This window comes from Podarcis vaucheri (genome assembly GCF_965113315.1).
Source record: "Podarcis vaucheri genome assembly, chromosome: 16".
Classification (NCBI taxonomy): Eukaryota; Metazoa; Chordata; class Lepidosauria; order Squamata; family Lacertidae; genus Podarcis; species Podarcis vaucheri.
The window spans coordinates 38,817,544-38,838,830 of NC_138754.1; the positions used below are offsets into that span (position 1 = coordinate 38,817,544).

The following is a 21,287-nucleotide window of genomic DNA, read 5'->3' on the forward strand; positions in this document are numbered from 1 at the left end:
AAAACTATTGTGGACTGGTGGTTCCCCAGTCTGGAAGGTGGGCACACTACCTTTTCTACCGGGGGTTGAGCTCCCCGCAAAGGAGCAGCTGTACAGTCTGAGGTTGTTGCTTGATACCAACTTATCCCTAGAAGAGCAAGTGGCTCAGTCCTCTCTAAGTTGTGCCATCTTCTACCTCACCCCACATCCATTTTCTTTCCAATTACTTTTTTGTACTTCTGCCAACATTGGAGTTCCTCCAAGCATGATGATACCCTCCCTCTTCTTTAGTCTACATAAGGATCCACAATCAAAGAATGAGCTTGCTTTTGGCACACGGGATCCTGCTGTTCCATGGGGCTTCCAGTTTGGTTAGTTTCAGTAATGTAGTAGGATCCATTGTTCCCCACCATTCAATGGGTCTCGGAATGTATACATTTTTGAAAAAAATCATGTCCATCTGCTAATCCTTCAAACTCATGTTCTTACTCTCAAAAGCAATTTCCTTTTGACAACTAATTTGAGAGAAAACTTTGAATTCATAGATATTCAGAATCATTTGACCAGTATCTTGCTTTTAATCGCCTCAGATTTTGACCCAAAAAAGCCCAAAAACCCTGGGAAAACATGCGCTCCATTTGTCTGATCTCTTCTATCTCTCCCAACCACCACAGGGCAAAGAAGGAAGTAAAAAATGATCTCTGTTAGGATATCTGAATCTGCAGTGTGTATAAAGAGGTTTGGGTACTGATTCATTGTGTTCGGATTAGTGAACTTTCACATACCAAATGTTGATAAAGCAGGACCTGTGTGCATTCAAGTTGGCTTATTTTTTAAAAAGTGCAAACAGAAAAATCTCCCCCTAGTCCGGATGCTGCTAGACTAGGAACTTCCAGCTTCCGTGACCATCGGACATGCTAATTTGGGCTGATGGAAGTCGTACTCCAAATCAGACTACACCAGACTGGCTGAGTTAACAGCCTTGACTGAGACTCTTCACTGATGTTTCAGCTGCCACTATGATGCTCCAGGAGGGAATCTGTGATAAACACCCCCTTGGAAACTCCCAACTCCTTACTTACTTGGCCTCAGGACAGGCAGGGAGCAGTGCTGGTCCACCCACGCCAGTGCTGTCTGGTTCAACTCTTCTAAGCTGGTTGTAGAGACCATTCCGTTGAATGTTTCAAACAATGGGTTAATTATGATGCTGAACTGCACAGCAATGTGAGTTAAGGGGAAAGTAAATACACACTCGCATTTTTGCAACAGAAAAGCACAACAGGGACTGTTCTAGAATTCATCGTGCATCTGGCAGAGGGCAGTTCTGGCAGCTAAGTCTTGACAAAGGAAACACATTGCTTAAAATGGGGCACTGTGTGATCTGCTTTAGAAATCCCTAATGCTCATGTGCTTTCAGAACTCTGTCCAGAACCATGAGGACTAGGATAATGCTCTTTAACAAAAATTAAAATTCTGGGGTTCTTTGGAAGCCACTAAATTTTCCATTAGAGGCCTGCTCCACTTCCTCACTTGCTCTCAAAAGGCCTTCATGCCATGCAGAATTGACTCATCTGAATGCCTTTTTATCTTTGTTATGAATGGTGGCTAATCAAATAAAACTGCTACACTACACATGGAATTCACGGCTATCAGATGTGCTGTCAGCTACTGGTGGCTTTTTAATGGGGTTGAGCAAGGTGATGGGCAGATCAGTCAACAGCGAATAAAAGCCACAGGGCAGCTGAATGGAACCTGGAAGCTCAGAGGCCTGATAATTCAGAGCACCAGGCACAGGGGACAAGCCGGGGGGAAGGCTGGCAGGGTCAGTGCCTGAATGAAGAGTTCGCTGCCTCCTGCCAAAATGGGATGCTGGGCTGATGGTTCAACCCTGTATGGCACTTCTTGCACAGTCCACTACTTTGTAGTGGGGCACCCCCAATATGGGAAACGCAACACAATGAGGCTTGGCTGATGCTTACAGCAAGAGCTTTTGGATATGAGGCAAACACCCTTTTATTCTCCCAGGCCTTTTAGAACTATGCTATTTGTCCACAGAATGGATTGTTTCTACTGGACTTTAAACTCTGTAATTGATACCTTGTGCTGGTTTGGGGGCAGGAAATTGAACTGCTCATTTCAATTTATGTTTTAACGTTTGTACTTTTAGCATTTTTGAACTTGGTACAAACCACCCATAGGACTCTGTTGACTGGGCAATCAACAAATGATCTAAGCCAGGCATGGCCAAACTTGGCCCTCCAGATGTTTTGGAACTACAATTCCCATCATCCCTGACCGCTGGTCCTGTTAGCTAGAGATGATGGGAGTTGTAGTCCCAAAACATCTGGAGGGCCGAGTTTGGCCATGCCTGCTCTAAGCAAATAAATAAGAGATTACCCATTAGTTAACTTTCCAGCCATGTTTGATGCTGATGTCTCTGCAGCTGTGGCTGGACCAATCTAACTGGTAGAAGCAGGAGCTGCTTGGGAAGCTGTAAGTCAAGAAGCAGCAACTGGGGACAGCAATATTAGTTTCAGGCCAGTCCTGTACGTAGCTATGTTCAAGGCTCAGACACAAACAAGGTCTTGAAATAGAAAGAAAAGAAAAGGTCTTGAAATAGAAAGAAAAGAAAAACGCTCCCTTCCTGCCAGAGCCTTCCTGTCTGATATACATCACAGGAAATGAGAAGTTTTAATCTTAAACTGAACCCTGGAGAACCCCCTCCCATCTCTCCACTATGTCAAAGCATCAAGGCTTCCGGTGAGTTGTCTCTCCCACTGACTCAACAAAATCCTCCTGGGCTTTTAAGGGAGTTCAAAACCTAGAGAGTGCAACACATCCTGCTTGCCAAAGTGGTTTCTGGATGACATGTTGCTTTCATTTTCAGGACGGGTGACCCCTTGCCACGAAAGATGCCGGCCTACTGCCGTTTCCATTAAAAAGAACCCCAGCAACCTATAAGTCACTTTTGAAAGTAGGAAATGCTGGCAAGGCAGAGAAGGCAGGTTCACATGACCCTTAGGCTTGGGTGGATTTAAGGGACAATCTAGTGGCATGCCTTGACTGCTAAAGTTAAGCTATAAATCTGCATCCTGAAGCAAGTGGCCTTTATCGCTAACTATGCACAAGACGTGGGTGCCAACAGCTGGCTGCCCTGGAAGCTCAATGGCCCTTGGCTTGATGCAACAACGCAGTTCTAAGGGCTCTTATGTCATGCTAAGATTCTGCTCTTAATTCAGTAGCAGATCACATGCTTGGCATGCAGGTCCCAGTGGCTGCAGTTGAAGCCTTTAAAAGACACCCTCAAGGAGCTGCCTGTCTGAGTAGATAGTGCTGAGATCAGTGAACTGAGATCAGGGTCAGACCAACAACAAGGCAGCCACTCATTTGCATGTATGGGAAAAGGATACGATCCAGAACTTCCAATTCTGCAGGGTCCTGCTCCTGACGTATTCCTCAAACATGCTCCGCATCTGATCAAACCTGTGCCGTGTGATGGGAACACCCGTAGCAGGGAGCTGCTGCTGACAAGAACTGAAGAATAAAAAGAGAAAACTATGAAACGCTTCCCTCCACTGTTAGGTCTGGGGGCTTCCAGGCTGATGTTTATTGCGGGGTCTGTGCTGCTCATGCACACAAATTTTTCTGCAGTGCTCACACAACACTGCCAGCCCATATTCCCCCATCCCCTTAATCTAAACTTATTCTTTCCATAAAAAATTCAATAGGCTTAAAAAGTCTGCAGCCAATGACCCATTTGTGGTAGTTAAGTCCCCGCCTGGAAGTACCAATTGAAAGTAAAATATAAAACCAATGATCAGATAGGAATAAATAGCAAGAGATTGCTTTGTTCTGTTTTTCACCTGATCCAAACGAGGCCTTTTCAGGGGTGGCTCCTTGCTTACAGAAAATTTTCCCTTTTCAGCCATCAGAAGACCCTGCTTTTCTTCTCTGGGCTCAGAATGATTCTAACATTTTTACTGCTGTTGAGTATTATATACACTCATACCTCGGGTTGAGGCAACCCAGAAGTAACGGAGCGCGTTACTTCTAGGTGTCGCCGCTCGCGCATGCGCAGACGCTCAAAATAATGTCACGCGCATGCGCAGAAGTGGCGAAAAGCGCCGCGTGCGTGCGCAGACATGCCGTCGCTAGTTACGTTTGCTTCTGGATGCGAACAGGGCTCCAGAATGGATCCTGTTCGCATCCCGAGGTACCACTGTAATCAGATCAGTTTTAACAGTGATTGTGCCTATGCTGGTGAGTTTGAGGTGGCTCTGAGTATTCTGGCTGGGACAACCCAGCCAGAAGGGTGGGGTATAAATAAAAATTAGTAGTAGTAGTAGTAGTAGTAGTGTGGTGATTTCTTTCAACAGCTTTATTCATTTGTTTGAAAACACTTTCAGGATCCTTTCTGGGCAAATGCCCATCCAAAGTGGCTTGCAGACAAAAGAAAAAATAAAAATCGGACAAAATTTAGAACCCTTGACATAAAATTACAGAACTGGAGAGAACATTAATTGAGCCAGACAGTTACCCAGCTAACAAACATCATCCCTGCAAGGTCTCTTGAAAAAGATCAGTTTTCAGAGTATTCCGAATGCCTGCAATGTAGGAATTTGGCAGAGTCCCAATGGGAGGGAGTTCCATAGCCATGAGGCCCCCGGAGAAGGACCCCTCCCTCGTGGACACCCACCTCGCCAACCTGGAGGTGGGTGGAAGAGCAGGCACCAGGCTGGGAAGGCCAATGCAGCTGGAAACAGTTGCTGCGACAGAGAAAAGGCTTTTGGGTTGACCCAGCAGGTGGTACTACTTGAAGACAGAAGAAAGTGCTGCTACCCCTAACCCCCAGCCCATGCTTGTGTACCAGGTAGCATTTACTGGGGTGTGCACTGGGACCAGTTAAGTTTCTGCAGAAACACAGCTGTGGGAATTCACTTCCTGGATCCCTCGTTTAGTATTATTCTGACATCCTTTTGTGCCTATGCTGGCCCTGATGGGAATGGTCCCCTGTCTCTGGTAGAAAGGGAAAGAGAGAGCCCCTAAGGCTTTCAACCCTCACATGATGGCAGCATTCAGATCCTCAATCTCTTCCCGGAGGCGCTTGGCTTCTTCTTGCATCTGGGATCTCTCCTGTTGAAGCTTTGCGATATATTCCACCGTCTTCTGGAGTGTGAGGGCATGGCTGATCTGCAGCAGATACAAAAAGGCGCCCATTGTGAGTGAGCTCAGCAAACGTGAGAGTCAATGCAGTGAGGAGGGCAGAGTGTCAGTTCAAACCTGCACTCAACCAGGCAGCTGCCTAACCTTGAGTCATTCCGTCAGCTGCCCTCTCGGCCTGGCTTAAACCTCACAGGGTTGTTTTGTGGATAAAGGTGTGGGGAGAGAACTATGTTTACTGTGCCCTAAGGCTGTGTGCCTACAAAAGTTCAAGGAAAAGGAAGGAGGACGAGAAACCACTGGTGTGCGTCCATTTGTGTGTGTGCGTGCACACACACACACACACACACACACACGCACACACACACAGCCATTTCTATGCCATGATTCTGTGGGAGTGCAGGAAACTTGCAGCATGTAGAAATGGGAGGAGATTTCAGGATCCTGAGAAGCATGTAAGAAAAGCCTGCTGAATCAGGCCAATAGCCCATCTAGTCTAGCAACCTGTTCGCAGTCGCCAACCAGATGCCTGAGGGAGACCCTCTAGGTAAAGGTACCCCTGACTGTTTAGTCCAGTCATAGAATCATAGAGTTGGAAGAGACAACAAGGGCCATCGAGTCCAACCCCCTGCCCAGCAGGAAACACCATCAGAGCACTCCTGACATATGGTTGTCAAGCCTCTGCTTAAAGACCTCCAAAGAAGGAGACTTCACCACACTCCTTGGCAGCAAATTCCACTGTCGCAGATGACTCTGGGGTTGCGGCGCTCATCTCGCTTTACTGGCTGAGGAAGCCGGCATACAGCTTCCGGGTCATGCGGCCAGCATGACTAAGCCGCTTCTGGCGAAACCAGAGCAGCGCACGGAAATGCCGTTTACCGTCCTGCTGGAGCAGTACCTATTTATCTACTTGCACTTTGACGTGCTTTCGAACTGCAAGGTGGGCAGGAGCAGGGACCAAACAATGGGAGCTCACCCCGTCGCAGGGATTCGAACCGCCGACCTTCTGATCGGCAAGCCCTAGGCTCTGTGGTTTAGACCACAGCGCCACCTGCGTCCCGTTCTAGTCTAGCAACCTGTTCTCAGTCGCCAACCAGATGCCTGTGGGAGACCCTCTAGCAGAACAAAAAAACTCTCCCCCACACCCGTTTCCAGCAACTGGTAGGCCAACCATGAAGGCAGAGCACAGCCGTAATGGCCAGAAGCCATTGAAAGCATTCTCCATGAATCTGTTGAATCCTCTTTTAAAGCTATCCTTGTTGTCAGCAACCACAGTCTCCAGTGGGAGAGAGCTCCACAATTTAACTCTATGCTGTGTGAAGAAGTACTTTTATCAACAGCTTTCATTAGCAATACAAAACAAGCTTCTAGCCCTCACAGATGTAAATATATGATTCAAAGTGTGTAGGCCATGGCTGTTCAAATCACAGAAGCTAAAGGAGTGAGCCAGAATAAGATAATCAAGCGGTTAGGGCAGGGCTCCAGTTGCCTGAACAGCTCCTGCTCTTGTGACTAGCCAAACCAAAATAAATTATGTTAATGAACTGGAAGAACATGTGAAGACAAAAATCACTCCCATCCCAAATGATGCACATTTGCTGAATTTATACAGGTTGCCAGACTGTATAAGTTTATACAGAACTTCACGATTTGGTGGATGCTGCCCACAGTAGTAGGTGAGAGAGATGGAGCAGGAGATGGAGGATCCCAGCACACAGCTTACCGATTTAGAGTTTGCTGACACCAAGCTGTTCAGGGTGCTAAAGCCAATCTTGATATTGAACCTTCGCTTCTGTTCTGCTGAAATATGCTTCATCCTGCGACTCTGTACCAAGTAGAAATTGTGGGATGTAAACACAGGAGCAGTCAACGACAACATTCCTAGAGTGTACATGTTAGAACATGGGGAGGGATGTCTGTCCAGCAAGCAGGTAAACTTCCTGGGGATGGACTTCCTCCGCATGTGACCAGAGGTGGGTGTGGTCTCACCTGTGCAGGTAATGACAAAAGCACAGGGCAGGCAGCCATCTCTCTCTCTCTGCTATTTTCCTTCGATGAGGAAGCATCTAAAAATGCTCTCTTGGCTCTCAGCCAAGAGAGGAGATAAGGTCTATCTTGCAACAAGGTAGATTCTAAATATATGTAACCTTTTTAAGCCTGTCTGCCTTCTGGGATCATGTTGTGAACAGAACATGAGTAAACTCTTTTATACTTTTATAAAGACTGTGTTGTGTCTTGTATTTTAAGAGGGAACAAAGGGGAAATTACCAGAGTAATTATTATAGAGGTTCTAGCGAACCTGTGCACACGTTACCGTTGCGAACTTAAAGGGGAATGTCTATAAACTCTGCTGATATTTTGGGAACTTGTTAGCACAAGTTGGATAAGGATATAATTAGTCAATATATCCTCTCCTGCACCCCAGAACATTCCCACAGAAATGCGGCTCTTTTAGTTGCTTCCATAGATGCTGCCTTACTTTCACCATCAACCTCTACAGCGGAGCTCTGCCACAATACCAAGAAGGGCCCCTTCCCAGTGCCAACGCCAACCTCTTGGCACAACAAGGTTAATAAAAGACCAGAGACCAGCAGCTGTGAACGAGCCAAGGAGCAGCCAGGCCACAGAAAAAGGCTGGTTAGGAAGGTTCAGGGTTCGCTGGACTCCATGACAACCAGGGCGAAGACTCCAAAGCAGCCCTGTCACCCTTTTGGCTTAAGGCAGCCTTTGCCAACCTGTTGCCCTCCGGATCTCTGGCACTACAGCACCCCTTAGACTGTGCTGGGTGGCGCTGGTGGGAGCTGCAGTTCAAAACAACCGGAGGGCAGCAGGTTGGCAAAGGCTGCCTTAATGTAACTAAGACCAGGGATGTGTAAGAAAAATAGACCTTTCCCTCCACTTCCTCTGCAATCTTCATTGCACTTTTATTTCTATACTGTAAGCTCCTTGAGGCAATGACCTGCCCTCATTCTTTGTAAAATAATCCTATTACTATATAAGCAACCATCCTTCAACCTATGCCAGGCTATCACATGCAGAACAGTGGGTTCCACTAATGCTGTGACGGGTGAATAAAGGAACCACAAAAGGCCAAACCACCAACCTTGAAAGCAGTCATCTGAGGATCAGTTGCAGTTTTCCCTGAGCAGCTGTTCTGTGGGGACTGAGGGCTGGCACTGAGGTCCGAAGGGCATGGCGAGGCCTGACATTCTCGGCCTTTGAAAGAGAGAGGGGGGGGGGAGACAACCCACAATCATTCAAAGGGAATTCCTGACAACAGATTAAATGATCAAGCAGCAACCTCTCTAGGGATTTTTTTTGATACTCTGAAGAGCATTCTTTATAAAAAATCAATCTATTTTGTTTAAAATATTTTTATACCACCTTTCAAAGCAAAAGCCCTCTCAAGGTGGACAAGGAATAAAACCGTAACACAAAATATACAGATGCAAGTGCAGTCAACTAAAGGAGCAGCAGCACTAAAATACCATTTCAATGCAATGGTCTGGCTCAGACATAATGCTAAAGTGAAGTTAATGTTAACCATAGTTTCAGATGAGGTACCTGGTAGACAAACACTTAACCCTTGGTTTATTACATCGCAGTTAAAAACACCAGCCAGTTCTTGAGAGTGGTTTGAATTTGTTGCTGCTCTTTACTCTGTTGGGGAAGACTCTTTAACCAGAGTTAAGAAGAAGGACCACATTCTCACATAATCCTATGACATTAATTAAGGTTTACGAACCAACTACAAACCTTGGTTAATGAGCAACCTTTAACCTGGGCCAGTCTGATAAACCGTGCTCTGGCATTATGTGTGAACCAGGCCAATCTGGGGATCCTTGGAATGACTTCATTATTTTTTTCTGTGTGTCAGTAATAATGAACAAGTTTCCTCTAAAAAGGCCACAATAACTGTCCTTTCCTCTGCCAGTGCACAGCTCTCCCTCCCCACCTCTCTTCTCCCCCAACCTTAAACTGTCCACAACATCAATGTCTCACATTGAATATAACTAATCTGTAGAAAGGACTTTGTGATCTGAAAACAGAGATGATGTACTTTTGAAACTCAAGAAAATCTTTAATAAAAGCAATAAAAAGGCAATGAGTGACTGCTGGGTGTGATCTAGGCGCATTCTTAGCTGACTCAGAGCAGAGGGAGAGTTCACTAAGCTTGCACAGAATGAACATGAGCCTGAGAACATGTCCAAGAATCCTCTATCATTTTTCAGGAGCCCAAAGTGGATGCACAGGGGATAAACGATGCGGCAGAGTTTCCCCAAGACATAAAGCTTGAAAGCCACTTGTTCTACAGCAGCCATGTCACTTTATTTTTATTCACCAGCAGGCAGTCTGTGAGCTACAGCAGTTCCTTTCCTCTGCTCCCCATTCTCTGTTGTCCTGAGACCCCAGTCCTGGCAAGCAAGCTCTTTTAGAATACTGAGCATCTACACATGCTTGCACGCACATAGTATCCTACTAGAACTCAAGAAACAAACCAAAGTCCAACAAAGTACATGCTGTTCACACAGAAAAGTTCTATGTTCTGTCCCTGCAGTCTCCAAGCAAAGGAATCTCTGGGAAAGGTTGCTCTCTGTCCCAGATCCTGTGTAAGGCTGCTACCAATCAGAACAGCAGACAATGCCGGGCATAAGGCAGTTTCATACAGTAATGACTGCTGTGTCTGGGATGGTCCTAGCAGTCAGAATGAACACGTGTGAGAGGGAGACCTGGCCTGCCTAACGATTTATACACTTATCCAGACATTGATATCACCAAGAGCAGCTTCACAGCACTTCCCCCAGTTTGGTTAGCTGGGCCCCGACACTACCATTCAGGCTCCAGTCAAAACATTTGAGCTTATCTAGATATTTTAAAAGATTTTGCCAATTTAGCCAAAGTTAAGTCTACTTAAAAGTGTTTTCATGTTATGGTTATTTGTTTTCTTTATCTATTTATCTATTACAGTCATACCTTGGGATAAATACGCTTCAGGATAAGTATTTTCGGGTTGCGCTCCACGGCGGCCCGGAAGTAACGGAGCGCATTACTTCTGGGTTTCACCGCTCATGCATGCGCAGATGGTCAAAATGACGTCACGCGCATGCACGAAAGTGGCGAAACGCGACCCGCGCACATGCGCAGTCGTGTCTTACATTCTGTTCAGGATGAGAACGGGGCTCTGGAACGGATCCTGTTTTCATCCCGAGGTACCACTGTATTTTAAGGACCTTTTAAATCCACCCTTCATCAGTTGTTCCTGGGGTGGATTACATGTTTTAAAACAATTTAGAAAAAACAGTCCAACCAAAATAAGACTAGACCATAATCTAAATTCAATATAGAATAAAAATTCCATCACACCAATTCCTGCAGCGGATTTAATACATTGCTATGCACTCTACTATGTAATGTAATGGGCAGTATTTATTTCAGAATGTTTTAAATAAATACACAAATATGTAACTCTTTCCACCCATCATTCGTAAGTTGATTTCTGCAATTGCCTTGTGGGATATCAATCACTTCATACTTGTCAGATAGTGCCTGCAGAAGAACCATTTCAACAGATGGACACACCTTGAGGAGCAAGGCTCCCCACCACACACTGTGGCTTGAGGGCCTCTCTCTGTCTGACATGGGGCACTCATGAGTGAAACAGAGCATTGCTGCAGGAAGAGTCCAGTGCTGAAAACAGAGGCTGCAGAGCAGGCCCTCAAGTTTCCCTGGAGCTGATCAAGCGCCCTCTGAATCTTTGCAAATGCCCATGCCCAAATCCTCATGACGCACATTTGAACGCAGCAAGGGATGCTTCCATTCCAGGATTTACATTTCTTCAACTTACTGGGTGAAGGCGAGGGGACCTGTGAGCAGGTCTTGTGGGAAGGGGCCTGCTCGCCTTTCACCAGCACTTCCTGGATTGCACTGGAAGAAAAAAGATGCGGAACAGCAGCTTGGACTGGCTGGGGGCTTGGAGCCTGCTGGCCTGGGCTGCTGAGCAGAATACCGCTGTGGAATTCTGTTGCTCTGGGTGCCTGGGAACAAAATGCAGAGAGAAAAACGCAAGGCATGTCTTGTACGTTGGCACCTCCCAGCACCAGATGCCCTGCCTTCCCCCATTCCCTGCCCCAAGACAGACATTGTGCTTCTTACTCTGGCCATTCCAGAAGGTGCAATTACAACATTGGGCTGAGACATCCTTGGGGCCCAAACCCCTTCTCTTTTCAATGGCGCTGGAGTTACAATCACAGCTCTGGACTGTCCCTGAAAGGCAGCTGAAAAACACAGCAGAAGGAGGAACCAGGAGAGGAAGAACAAGAGAACCACAACCTAGGGAAGGAGCATCCTTTGATGGAGCCACATTGGGCGTTTCCATCCAGCATTTAAAAAGCACCATTTTAAATATGACATTATTCTTATGTTTTCAACATGTCCACACATAAGCTTATCCCTGGCTAATAGTGAAAATTTGTGGTTCTGGAATTAGAACAGACCTGTTGAAATCATTGAGACTATATTCCACCTACTCTAATAGTCCACCTACTCCACGAGGAAGTATTGATCTAGCCCAATGATTTTTGCCTCCTGTGCTCTGCACTGCCCTTCAGAACATGGAGAGATGGAAGTGGAAATAACTGGATTACAGTCCATGGCATGGCATGGTACACTTGATATATGGGCCAGTTTATTTTGTGACACATGTGGTCCAATCCAGTTCAAGTGTATATAGACATAGTGTGAGTAGTAACCCCGATGTGTGTCAGCACTCATCATTTTTTGGTCACACATGTACAACCTTAAGAACTGAGCTCAGGAGCAAATGGTTATTTCCATTTCTAGCAGACTAGCAGTTGGCTGCGCATGTCATTCTGCGGAATTGTTTTAGTATGTTTGTCACTTGCTACCCTGGGCTTCTTTGGGAGAAAGGGTGGGAAATTGATTAACAAACAAATCAATAACAAAGAGGAGCATCTTCAGCACACATCAGAAACCATACAGTATAACCAAGGAGCGGCCACAGGGAGTTCTCTCTTATGGGCTGCTTGCATGATCTTCTGAGGGTGGTAGAACTACCAAGAGGATTTCCCTCTGCTGATCTTAACACCTGAGAAGGTTTTAAAGGAGAGAGTTGGTCTTTCAGGTATTGGGGGCCTATGTGTGTAATTTAGACAAGTAAAGGGGTGTGTGTGTATGAAAGGAGAGCTCACCCCACAGCAGGGCGGGAGGGAAGCTCTGGTTCCTGATTGTACCTATTCCTGACTGCAAGATCTGAACACAGGCTTATGTATTTATTTATGTGAGGCACGGGGACTACAGACTAAGAACATGGGGTAGGTTTGCCATTTTGCCACAATGGTGCTCTATGGAAATCCCAACACAACGCATCTACCCCCGAATGCACCCGTTTGGAAACTAAAGCCATTACTGAAGTACCAAAACCATCACACTTCTCTAGGATAGTTGCAGTGACACTCTACATGAAAAACAAAATAGCAAATGAGTGTTTGAACCGATACGTCAGTCTTACTTATCTACTGCTTTAAAGTATGCACTTTAACATTGTGAAATCTCTGTTATTCTCAATTATCCAAAACAGTCTTTTAAAATAATACAAATAATGTCAAAATTACAAAAAGAGAAGAACAGCTCCAGCTGATTAGCTGGCACCATCCTGTGGAGAAAGCTGAGATCTTAAAAATTATCTCTTTCTGTTCAGTTCAGGCTTTCAGGCCCATTAAATAATTAAGCTTCAGAATGTATCAGAAGCAGGTCAGTAGCCTCATGTTACAAGAGGGGGAAACGAGTCACAGACTGGGAGACTTGCTTGCCCAGAGCTCTTGAATAACAAGAAGGCCAGCGGTGGCATCCAGGAGCTGTTGGAGACCCCCGGAGAGGCTCAGCGGTAAAGGCCCTGTCCCATTTTCAATGCCTGCCAGCTGCAGTTATGGGCAAGGGCAGAGAAAGGCCTCTGCAGAGACAGCTGGAGGACACTGCCCTGAGCAAGTTCGACTAATGTGGCCCCTTAGCATACGGCAGCCTGGTGGCACCAGGCACCCGCGCCTATATGGCAAAAGGAGGTTTCATAAAGGCAGCATCTAAAGATAGCCATGCCTCATGTTATCAGAGTTACAGCCCCACACTTCTTGCAGACAGCAAGAAATTGGCGAAACTTGGCCATTTTAAGAAAAGTAACAAAATTGGACTATGAAATATTTATTTTTAAAAATGACTTGCTTTACTCTTCCTGCATGACTGTGTTTACTCTTTGTTCCTTCTTCATGAACAATTTTACATAGAAGCCAGCAAAATGCATTTTTGTGGGGAGGGGGTTATGTCCCACCCCAAGTGGCTGGGCTCAGCTACTCAAGGCCCCAAGCAGCAACGCCAAGAGCACTCCTGCCTGCAGCTCAGCAGAAAAGTGGCCTCCCTGCCCCTCAAGGGCCCTCACTACTCTGTCTCTTGGCATTACAGTGGTACCTCGGGTTACAGACGCTTCAGGTTAGACTCCGCTAACCCAGAAATAGTACATTGGGTTAAAAACTTTGCTTCAGGATGAGAACAGAAATCATGTGGCGGCAGTGGGAGGCCCCATTAGCTAAAGTGGTACCAAAGGTTAAGAACAGTTTCAGGTTAAGAACGAACCTCAGAATGAATTAAGTTCTTAACCCGAGGTACCACTGTAGTTGCCCTAGTGTTATTTTTCTCCACGCCTGATGCCACGCTGTTAGTTTATAAATCTGGAACAGGAGCCAAAGTTCCATGTGACTAGTTGCACATGGCCAAGGAGGCTTTGTGTATCCTGAGAAGTGGATTACCACCCCATAATGTTGTGGGGAGTTTCATAAACTGTTCGATATGGAAGGGAGGGAGATGCCCCCGAAGAGTGGGTTCTTCCTTTCATGGCCTGCTTGTGGGATTCCTGGAGGCAACTGACTGACCTATCTATATATGGCTTTCTCATCTTTACCAAGGTCTGCTATTTAAAAGTCAAACATCTCACTGTCTCCACACAGGCCCTTTTGCACTCACCTAAAACAGTATGCTAAGTATCTGAGGAATATTTTTCAGGATGAAGGTTTGTCCCCAGACTTGCAGGGTGTCTGACACACACACACACACAGACAGACTGGCAAGCACCCAAACACCGTAACCCTTGTTTGGTAGCACTTGTGATGCCTGACTGCACCTGGCCCCAACCCAAGGGGGCATTCCAGGACCACTCACCTGGGGCAATGAAGGCATCTTTCAAGACCAAGGAGACGGTTTCTGGCTTTCGAGCAGGCACTATCTTTTGCAGCTTCTTGGACCTCGTCCCGCCACTGGCCACTGGGAGTGCAAAGGTGGGACGTGGCTGCAGCAGAGGCTGTCTTTGTGCCACGGCAGTCTGAAGGGTCAGGCTGCAAGGCACTCCTCCCCCTGGCTGCTGGGTTGCCAGGAGGCCAGCCTGGCTCTGGCTGAAGGTGGTGGCTGGGACATTGTGCGTCGGAGTGGCTGAGGCTGTGTGAGTGATCACCGAAGATTTGAGCCCAAACTTTGGGACCTCTGAAGCAGCAAACATGGACCCCTGAGAAGCCATGCCGGCATTCAGAGGCAGCGCAGTCTGCTGTGGCAGCGTCTGGGGCAGCACGCCTGGCTGAAGGAGCGGCACCAGAGCCGGGAATGGAGACAGGAACTGTGGCTGGCTGCTCAGAGGGGGTTCAGAATTGAAGTTGGAGGGCTGCAGGAAGGAGTCCGTCCCACTCCTCAGGCCAAGGCACTGGTCGGCACCAACGTCCGTTGCAGAGGGAATGATAGGGGCAGGAACTGGGGTGGTGACGAGCCCTTCGCTGAGGTTCACTGGGGGAAGCGTGTTGGGCAAAGAACCCGAAGAGAGGTCGGATGTCTGAAAAAAGAGTGGGAAGAGGCACGTTAAATGTGGCCAGATACCAGGTGGGATGTTCTATATTTCTAAACTGGTAAGTATTGGGGGAGAGAAATAGGACCCAGATCGGACTCCACTGTTGGTGTTACCCACCATCACAAGTAATTCTTACTAAATTTACATGCTCTTCCCCATTCCATTAGCCTGCGGGAGTGAATAGAGCAGAGCTAGTCAAACTGTTGCCCGTCAGATGCTGTTGGACTACAATTCCCAGCAGGCTTAGTCAGAATTACAAAAGGTAAAAGATGATGGGACTTGTAGTCCAACAACACCTAAAGGGCACCCATTTGTATTACGTCAGTTACTCAGCCTTCGACTGGGGAGATCTGGGTTCAAGTCCCTGCTTTATATGGAAACTTGTTCGGTGACCCTGGGACACTTGATCTCTTGGCCTCGCCTGCCTCACTGGATTGCTGTGTAGATAGAATGGGAGGAATGGAAGAAGGGCAGAACAAAACTGCAAGTAACAAGTAACTTGTGGTCTGAAAGAAAAACGCACACACCCCTAACTTGAGTTACAAAAATGTCCCTGCTTCATCATCTGCGCCTGCTTTTCATACTCACAGGTGATCACAGTTAGGACCAAACAGCTAGAGTCACACACACACCAGCTCATGTGGTAAGATCTATAGTTATATGAGTCCAAAATGGGCACCAACTCATTCTGAATTAAGAGAAGCCATGCTGCTTAGAGTTACCCTAAGGATATTTTATAAATTCAGATAAATAAATAAAAGTCATCTGGGAATATTTGTTCAGATAAATATGCCCAGCTGTGGTGCTGACCGGCTGACAGCCCAAAGGCATGGAGAATGCACATGAAAATCAAAGACCAGACTACCTTGACTCTAGGAAGACTTCTTAGGAAACTGCTTCTACTTAGGTGACTAAGATCTACCTCACACAGTATTATTTACTCACTAGCTGTCAGCAACTATCCAGGGTTTCAGCTGGGGGACCTTACCCAGCCTTGCAGGGAGACTAAAGCTTCCTCATGCAAAGCACACACTCTAACTGCCACAGAGCAACAATTCTTCCCCATCCTTACCTGGGAAGAATGGCTGCAGGTGTCTTCCAGGGCAGAGCTGGCAGCAGGAGTGATGGGGGTAGCATTGAAGTAACTAGGACGACTGGAAGAGAAAAGATCTGGGCAAAGATGGGGGGGAGGCAAATATTACAATCACTTCTGGATACTCCTATTCATTTTACAGCTGCACTTTGCCAAGCTGGATTTAAATAAACAGAAAACCTTTGTTACGCACCAGGAAAGAAAAAAGAAAAGAGCACCTTCCACACTAAAAACAACAATAAAGAAAGGGAATCTGCTTAATTTACATATGGAAAAGCTGTGTTTAGTAAGGAGGGACCTCTCAGAAAGACACGAGGACCCAAATACCTATTTTAATTTCATTTCAGTTTATTTATTTCAATAAATAGTTGCCCTACTTTTAATGCAAGCTATCCCAAGTAGCTTAACCACTCTTACATATTTTATTAACACTTTTACTCTGCCTTTCCAAAGGCTTACAATCCAACAATAAAAACCCAAGTAAAGGTGGTGATGACGACGACCACAATAACAACAACAGGGCCATTCTACCCCTTCAGCATTCTTCCACATGTGCAGACCAATCTAGAGAGAGGTCCACTGCCCAGTGAGGGTACTGCTGCTTTGCCTACAGACGGGTCAATATTCATACCTCTTTAACTCTGAATAGAGGAAATGATGCTAAATGAAATGCACCTCTATTCTCAGCACGGCGGTGTTGCTGGTGATGTTAATCACACCCAAATGTTGACTGCCAGTCTAAAACCAGTGGAACAGTACCTACCTCCTCTTGGAGGAACTACACCTTATAGGAACAAACTCTGGATACTCCAAAATCCAGATAGCAGAGGGCAATGCAGCAAAACATTAGCATAGCCTAATACTTTCAATATACAGCTTCATAAACGATACCAGGGGAAATCTGTGCTGGCAAACAAGAGTGTTTTAACCCCTGCAAAATTCTTACCTTGAAAAAACTCAAAAGTATCCATACAGTTTGGCTGGAGAGGGCTGAGTCCTGGCTGAATCATGTCAGCATTTCCTAAGTGTGCTGGAAAATTTCAAAGAGAAAAAGAGTGAGAAGGTGTACTGGAGAGCTTCTAGACCAGGGGGCTGGCCAGCCGCAATCAGCATGGCCAATGGTCAGGGATGATGGGAGTTGTAGTCCTGCAGCATCAGGAAAGCACCAGTTCAGCTAACCCTGTTCTTGATTTTCTGTGGTGCCCTCTAATGCTTTGCAATACAGTTCCCATAAGCCCAAGGCAGTATGGCCAATGGCCAGGGATAATAGGAATTGTAGTCCACAACATCTGGGCACTGTGTTGAATACACTTAATATGGATGACTCTGGGAAACTGAGGTTGAGGGTGGTACAGGCATCACCAATACTGCACCAGTGTGCCCAACTGCCCAAAAGCAAGGTGTGTGGGGATGGGGGGTGGGGAGCAGGAAATCTGGAGCCCAACACCTAATACCTGGAGTTTGGGTCCCCTGGGATACAGCAGCAGAGCCAGGCCAACTTCTCTGTGTTTTCTGTCTCCTATTGCTACCCTCCCCATTTGCATAACAAGAGCAACATTGTGATCTGAAAAGCTGGGAAACTGATGGCAGCATGGTACAAAACATGGTTGCTTCCCCTCCGAGGCAGCGATGATCAAACTTCCTATTTTCAGGAAACAATTTCTACACTAATGTCAGATGCTGGTAGTGGTTGCTCGTGAGTAACCAGGCAGGGCTCCAACCTGTCTTTAACAGGTTTTATTTGGTGCAAATTATTTACAGTGCAGAAACACAAAGTTCATGTCCGTTTTAGTCACTTGCAGATTCCAGGAGTGGCCCCTTCCAGTTTCTCCCCTAACAGAAGAACTTGGGACACCCCAAATCTCCGCCTCCCCTCCTTATGTTTCACCCCTCTGCGTAAGCTGGGCGACAGAAACGGCGTCTCTGCCTCCTGCCCAGCCAGGCTAGGTGAGGCACTTGGGCTCTCAGTAGGATCTTCGAGCCCTCCCCTCGCTTGGCTCCCTCCTTCCCACCACTGTGCTCCACTGGAGGTGTGGCTTTCCCCACCGCTGGACAAGGAGCTGCTCCTCAGAAGCGTTGGAGGCTCTCTGTACCCCCCTGGCCCCTCCCCTGTTCCAACGGCAGTCCCCTGACAACTACCTAATATGTCCCCCAAACCCAAGGGGTTTCTGAAGATTCGGCAGGGTGTGTGGAAGACCGCATAAAGTAGAGCAGCTCACACAGGGCATGGGAGGGTTTCCGGACACTTTCTACCACCTCACATCAAGTGAGAGCATGTCCAAGAATACTGCCAATGCTCCCCTTGTGCCTGCGTGTTTTGTGGGTGGGTTGGAAGTAATGGGTGTGGTTTGCTAGGCACAAAGAAAGCTGCCTTTCTTTCCATGGAATCAGACCACCATCTGGGTGCCTGGAACCACAGTGCCTCCCCCCAGAGCCTCTTTCACTGAACCTCTCACCAAGGACTATTCTCTGGATTAGAAACTATTCCTCTAAAGAAAATAATCTACCTTGACCTCTAGATTCAAGACAAGGTTCTACCAATTTCTCACCTTTGCCCCCTCCCCCCCCCAACTTAAGGAATGGAAAGAAACAAGTGTTTAATGTCTAAAGTGAGTGGGATTTGCCTGGAAGTTCTTCCCCTAACCTCTGACGCCGACATGGGTGGGCCTGTGATCAAGGAAGATAATCTTTAAAAATAATAATTAAAAGCTTACTGACATAAACTCATACAGAATACAATAAAAATGATGGATATGGCAAATAAAAAGAAATGTGAAACTAGAAAAAATAAAACACAGATACAGAAGAAATGTAATTCTATGTATAGTCAAGAGATAAACCTTTAAAATGTTCCAAGACAAGATGCTATGGTCTTTTTTTAAACTATCCCAATATTGGTGGCTGCCAGGAAGCACATTTGGAAATAAGACCGCAAGTTACTTCCTTGCCCACCAAAACAGGAAAGAACTTGGAAGTACTTGGAAGCCTATCCTGTGGAATTCCTTCTCCACAGATGATCCAGGAAAGGGCAAGCTTCTCTTACCTATCTCTCTGGGATTTGGCCAAGAGAGCGGCTGGTGAGACGACAGTGTGGAGAAGAGGGTGTCTGGCAGCTCTGACATAAGCATGTCTGTGCTGAAGAGGCAGTCCAGCTCCATAGGGACTGGTGTTTCCCTGCCGTATGTTTCTTTGTGCCAGAGGAACGTGTCATCATCCTGGTCAGGGGAGAGAGGGAAAAGTTAAAACAGGGCCCACTCTGGTTGTCAGTATTTGCAATTTTAGTGGGGACTGTCATGTTTTGTATTACTGTCTTTGTCTGTTTGGATTGTACGACACCTTGAGTTTCTTTGAAAATACATTTTAAAACAAAAATAATACATTAAAAGCAGCAGGAGTGTCTGGAGCTGCACCCAGCTAGCAAGGAGTCCACAAGGCATAAAACTCAGCAATTTCCTTTCTCAATTGAGAGGAGAGTCACAGATCACATTCTGCAATGAGCACTTCTTTGGCGATATGGTTTCTTTCAAGGAGACCTTGAGGCACATCTCTCAGTTAAGTCATGGGCATCCTGGTTGGCTCAGCTGCAGCTGCGAGCAAGAAAAACCCAACTCATAGTGGATTTTCTATAGAATAATCAATAGGACCATTAAAGAACTTTGGAATGCAAAATGGTGCTCAACTGTAGCAATTCAGGGATTTTTACTGGTTACAGCACCCCTCACTTCCCCTCTGACCTGCAGAATGCCCTGGTTTCACACCTAATTTTTAAGCAAAAATAAGAAGAGGAATACCTTCTTCTTAACAGTGCTGGGATTTCACTTTTTAAATACTTTCAGGCCTAACCAACAACAAACAAAACAAGAGCTAACTCAACACCTACCCGAACCAAGCTGGAGAGGTCTTCATCTTTATGTTTCTGCAACTGAAGAAGAAAAAGAGATTTTTCCCCAACAGAATTACAACACAGTTGTAGAGTTACCATGAACTGGAGCTCCTATCTGTGTGAGGGATTCTTACTGCCTTGAAGCAAAGTATTTTATCATTCAGAGCTGGTCTGCCCATGAGGTAGGGTGAGGCAGCCACAAAGAGAGGCATAAGCCCAAGAGAGGCTGATCCACCACAGGCTCTCTGCCCAGCTGGCTGCCAGCAGAGAAACAGTTCAGGCAGTGGCACCAATTTCCAGCGAGATCTGGGCCATGAACAAGAAACCCTATCTAATCCTGAAAGTGACCCTCTAGGGATGTTATTCCAAGTCTATCATGAGTTTGCATGAGTTAGGAGTGTAAAAACAGCTATCCTTGAAGTTTCCTGGGAGAAAGGAGAAGGGAAGTGAGATAAAGGAAGCAATGTCAACAACTCGACAAAGGCCTGGTTACCAGGGAAACAGGGATAGAAATGTGACATTAGAGGCTCAAAAGTCCTGGGCACCTGGGGCACCCCAACGTACTGTATTTTCCCATCTATAAGACACCCTCATGTATAAGACGCCCCTTACTATCCGTGTATAAGACGCCCCCTAATTTTTGACATTATTTTTCAGGGGGGAAACCTAGTCTTATACACAGAAAAATACGGTAATTGCGGGGGAGCAGATCACAGTATGGAGCCATGCATGTTTACCATCCTATGACCTGCAATCTTTCCTGATGTAAGTAGAAGGATGTTTATGTTTTAAGAATATTTAGATGTTTTAGGACTCTCTTTGTGTGCTTTACCTATAATTGTTGTTGTTTAGTCGTGTCCGACTCTTCGTGACCCCATGGACCAGAGCACGCCAGGCACTTCTGTCTTCCACTGCCTCCCGCAGTTTACCTATAATACCCTTGTTCTAATTCTTATTAACTGGCCGTTCAGATAGAACAACCGCATTGAGTTGAGCTCTCCCCTATTGCAATAGCTACAATTATTCTGGGTTCTTCCTGCTTACTGGACTTGAATTCATTTCCTTGGTTGCATGTTTTATTTAAAAGGTCCCTCATCTGGGTAACGAACAGTGTGGTATAGAAGCAAATTCTTACCACAGGTTGGATGACCACTTGTCGTGTATGATGCAGTTGGGATTCCTGCATTGCAAGCTAGATGACCCTCAGGGTCCCTTCCAACTCTACAGTTCAATGATACTTGGACTATTCAGGTGAACCAGGACAATTTGAGTGA

General features: G+C 46.3%; 1 protein-coding gene across 2 annotated transcripts in view; it reads right to left on the minus strand.

Moving 5' to 3' along the window:
• The window catches only part of MLXIP (MLX interacting protein), a 54,810-nt gene that overhangs the window by 1,202 nt on the left and 32,321 nt on the right, over positions 1-21,287 (minus strand). The window contains exons 5-16 of one of the 2 annotated variants that reach the window (XM_082204125.1): positions 20,011-20,052; positions 19,174-19,345; positions 17,077-17,160; positions 16,110-16,207; positions 14,365-15,022; positions 11,293-11,414; positions 10,985-11,174; positions 8,243-8,355; positions 6,863-6,964; positions 5,042-5,169; positions 3,390-3,513; positions 1,062-1,191 (exon numbers count right to left, since the gene is read on the minus strand). In XM_082204125.1, coding sequence (XP_082060251.1) covers positions 1,062-1,191; positions 3,390-3,513; positions 5,042-5,169; positions 6,863-6,964; positions 8,243-8,355; positions 10,985-11,174; positions 11,293-11,414; positions 14,365-15,022; positions 16,110-16,207; positions 17,077-17,160; positions 19,174-19,345; positions 20,011-20,052 — 1,963 coding nt within the window. The remainder of the gene's footprint in view (positions 1-1,061; positions 1,192-3,389; positions 3,514-5,041; positions 5,170-6,862; positions 6,965-8,242; positions 8,356-10,984; positions 11,175-11,292; positions 11,415-14,364; positions 15,023-16,109; positions 16,208-17,076; positions 17,161-19,173; positions 19,346-20,010; positions 20,053-21,287) is intronic. The other variant, XM_082204126.1, reaches the window with a different exon arrangement.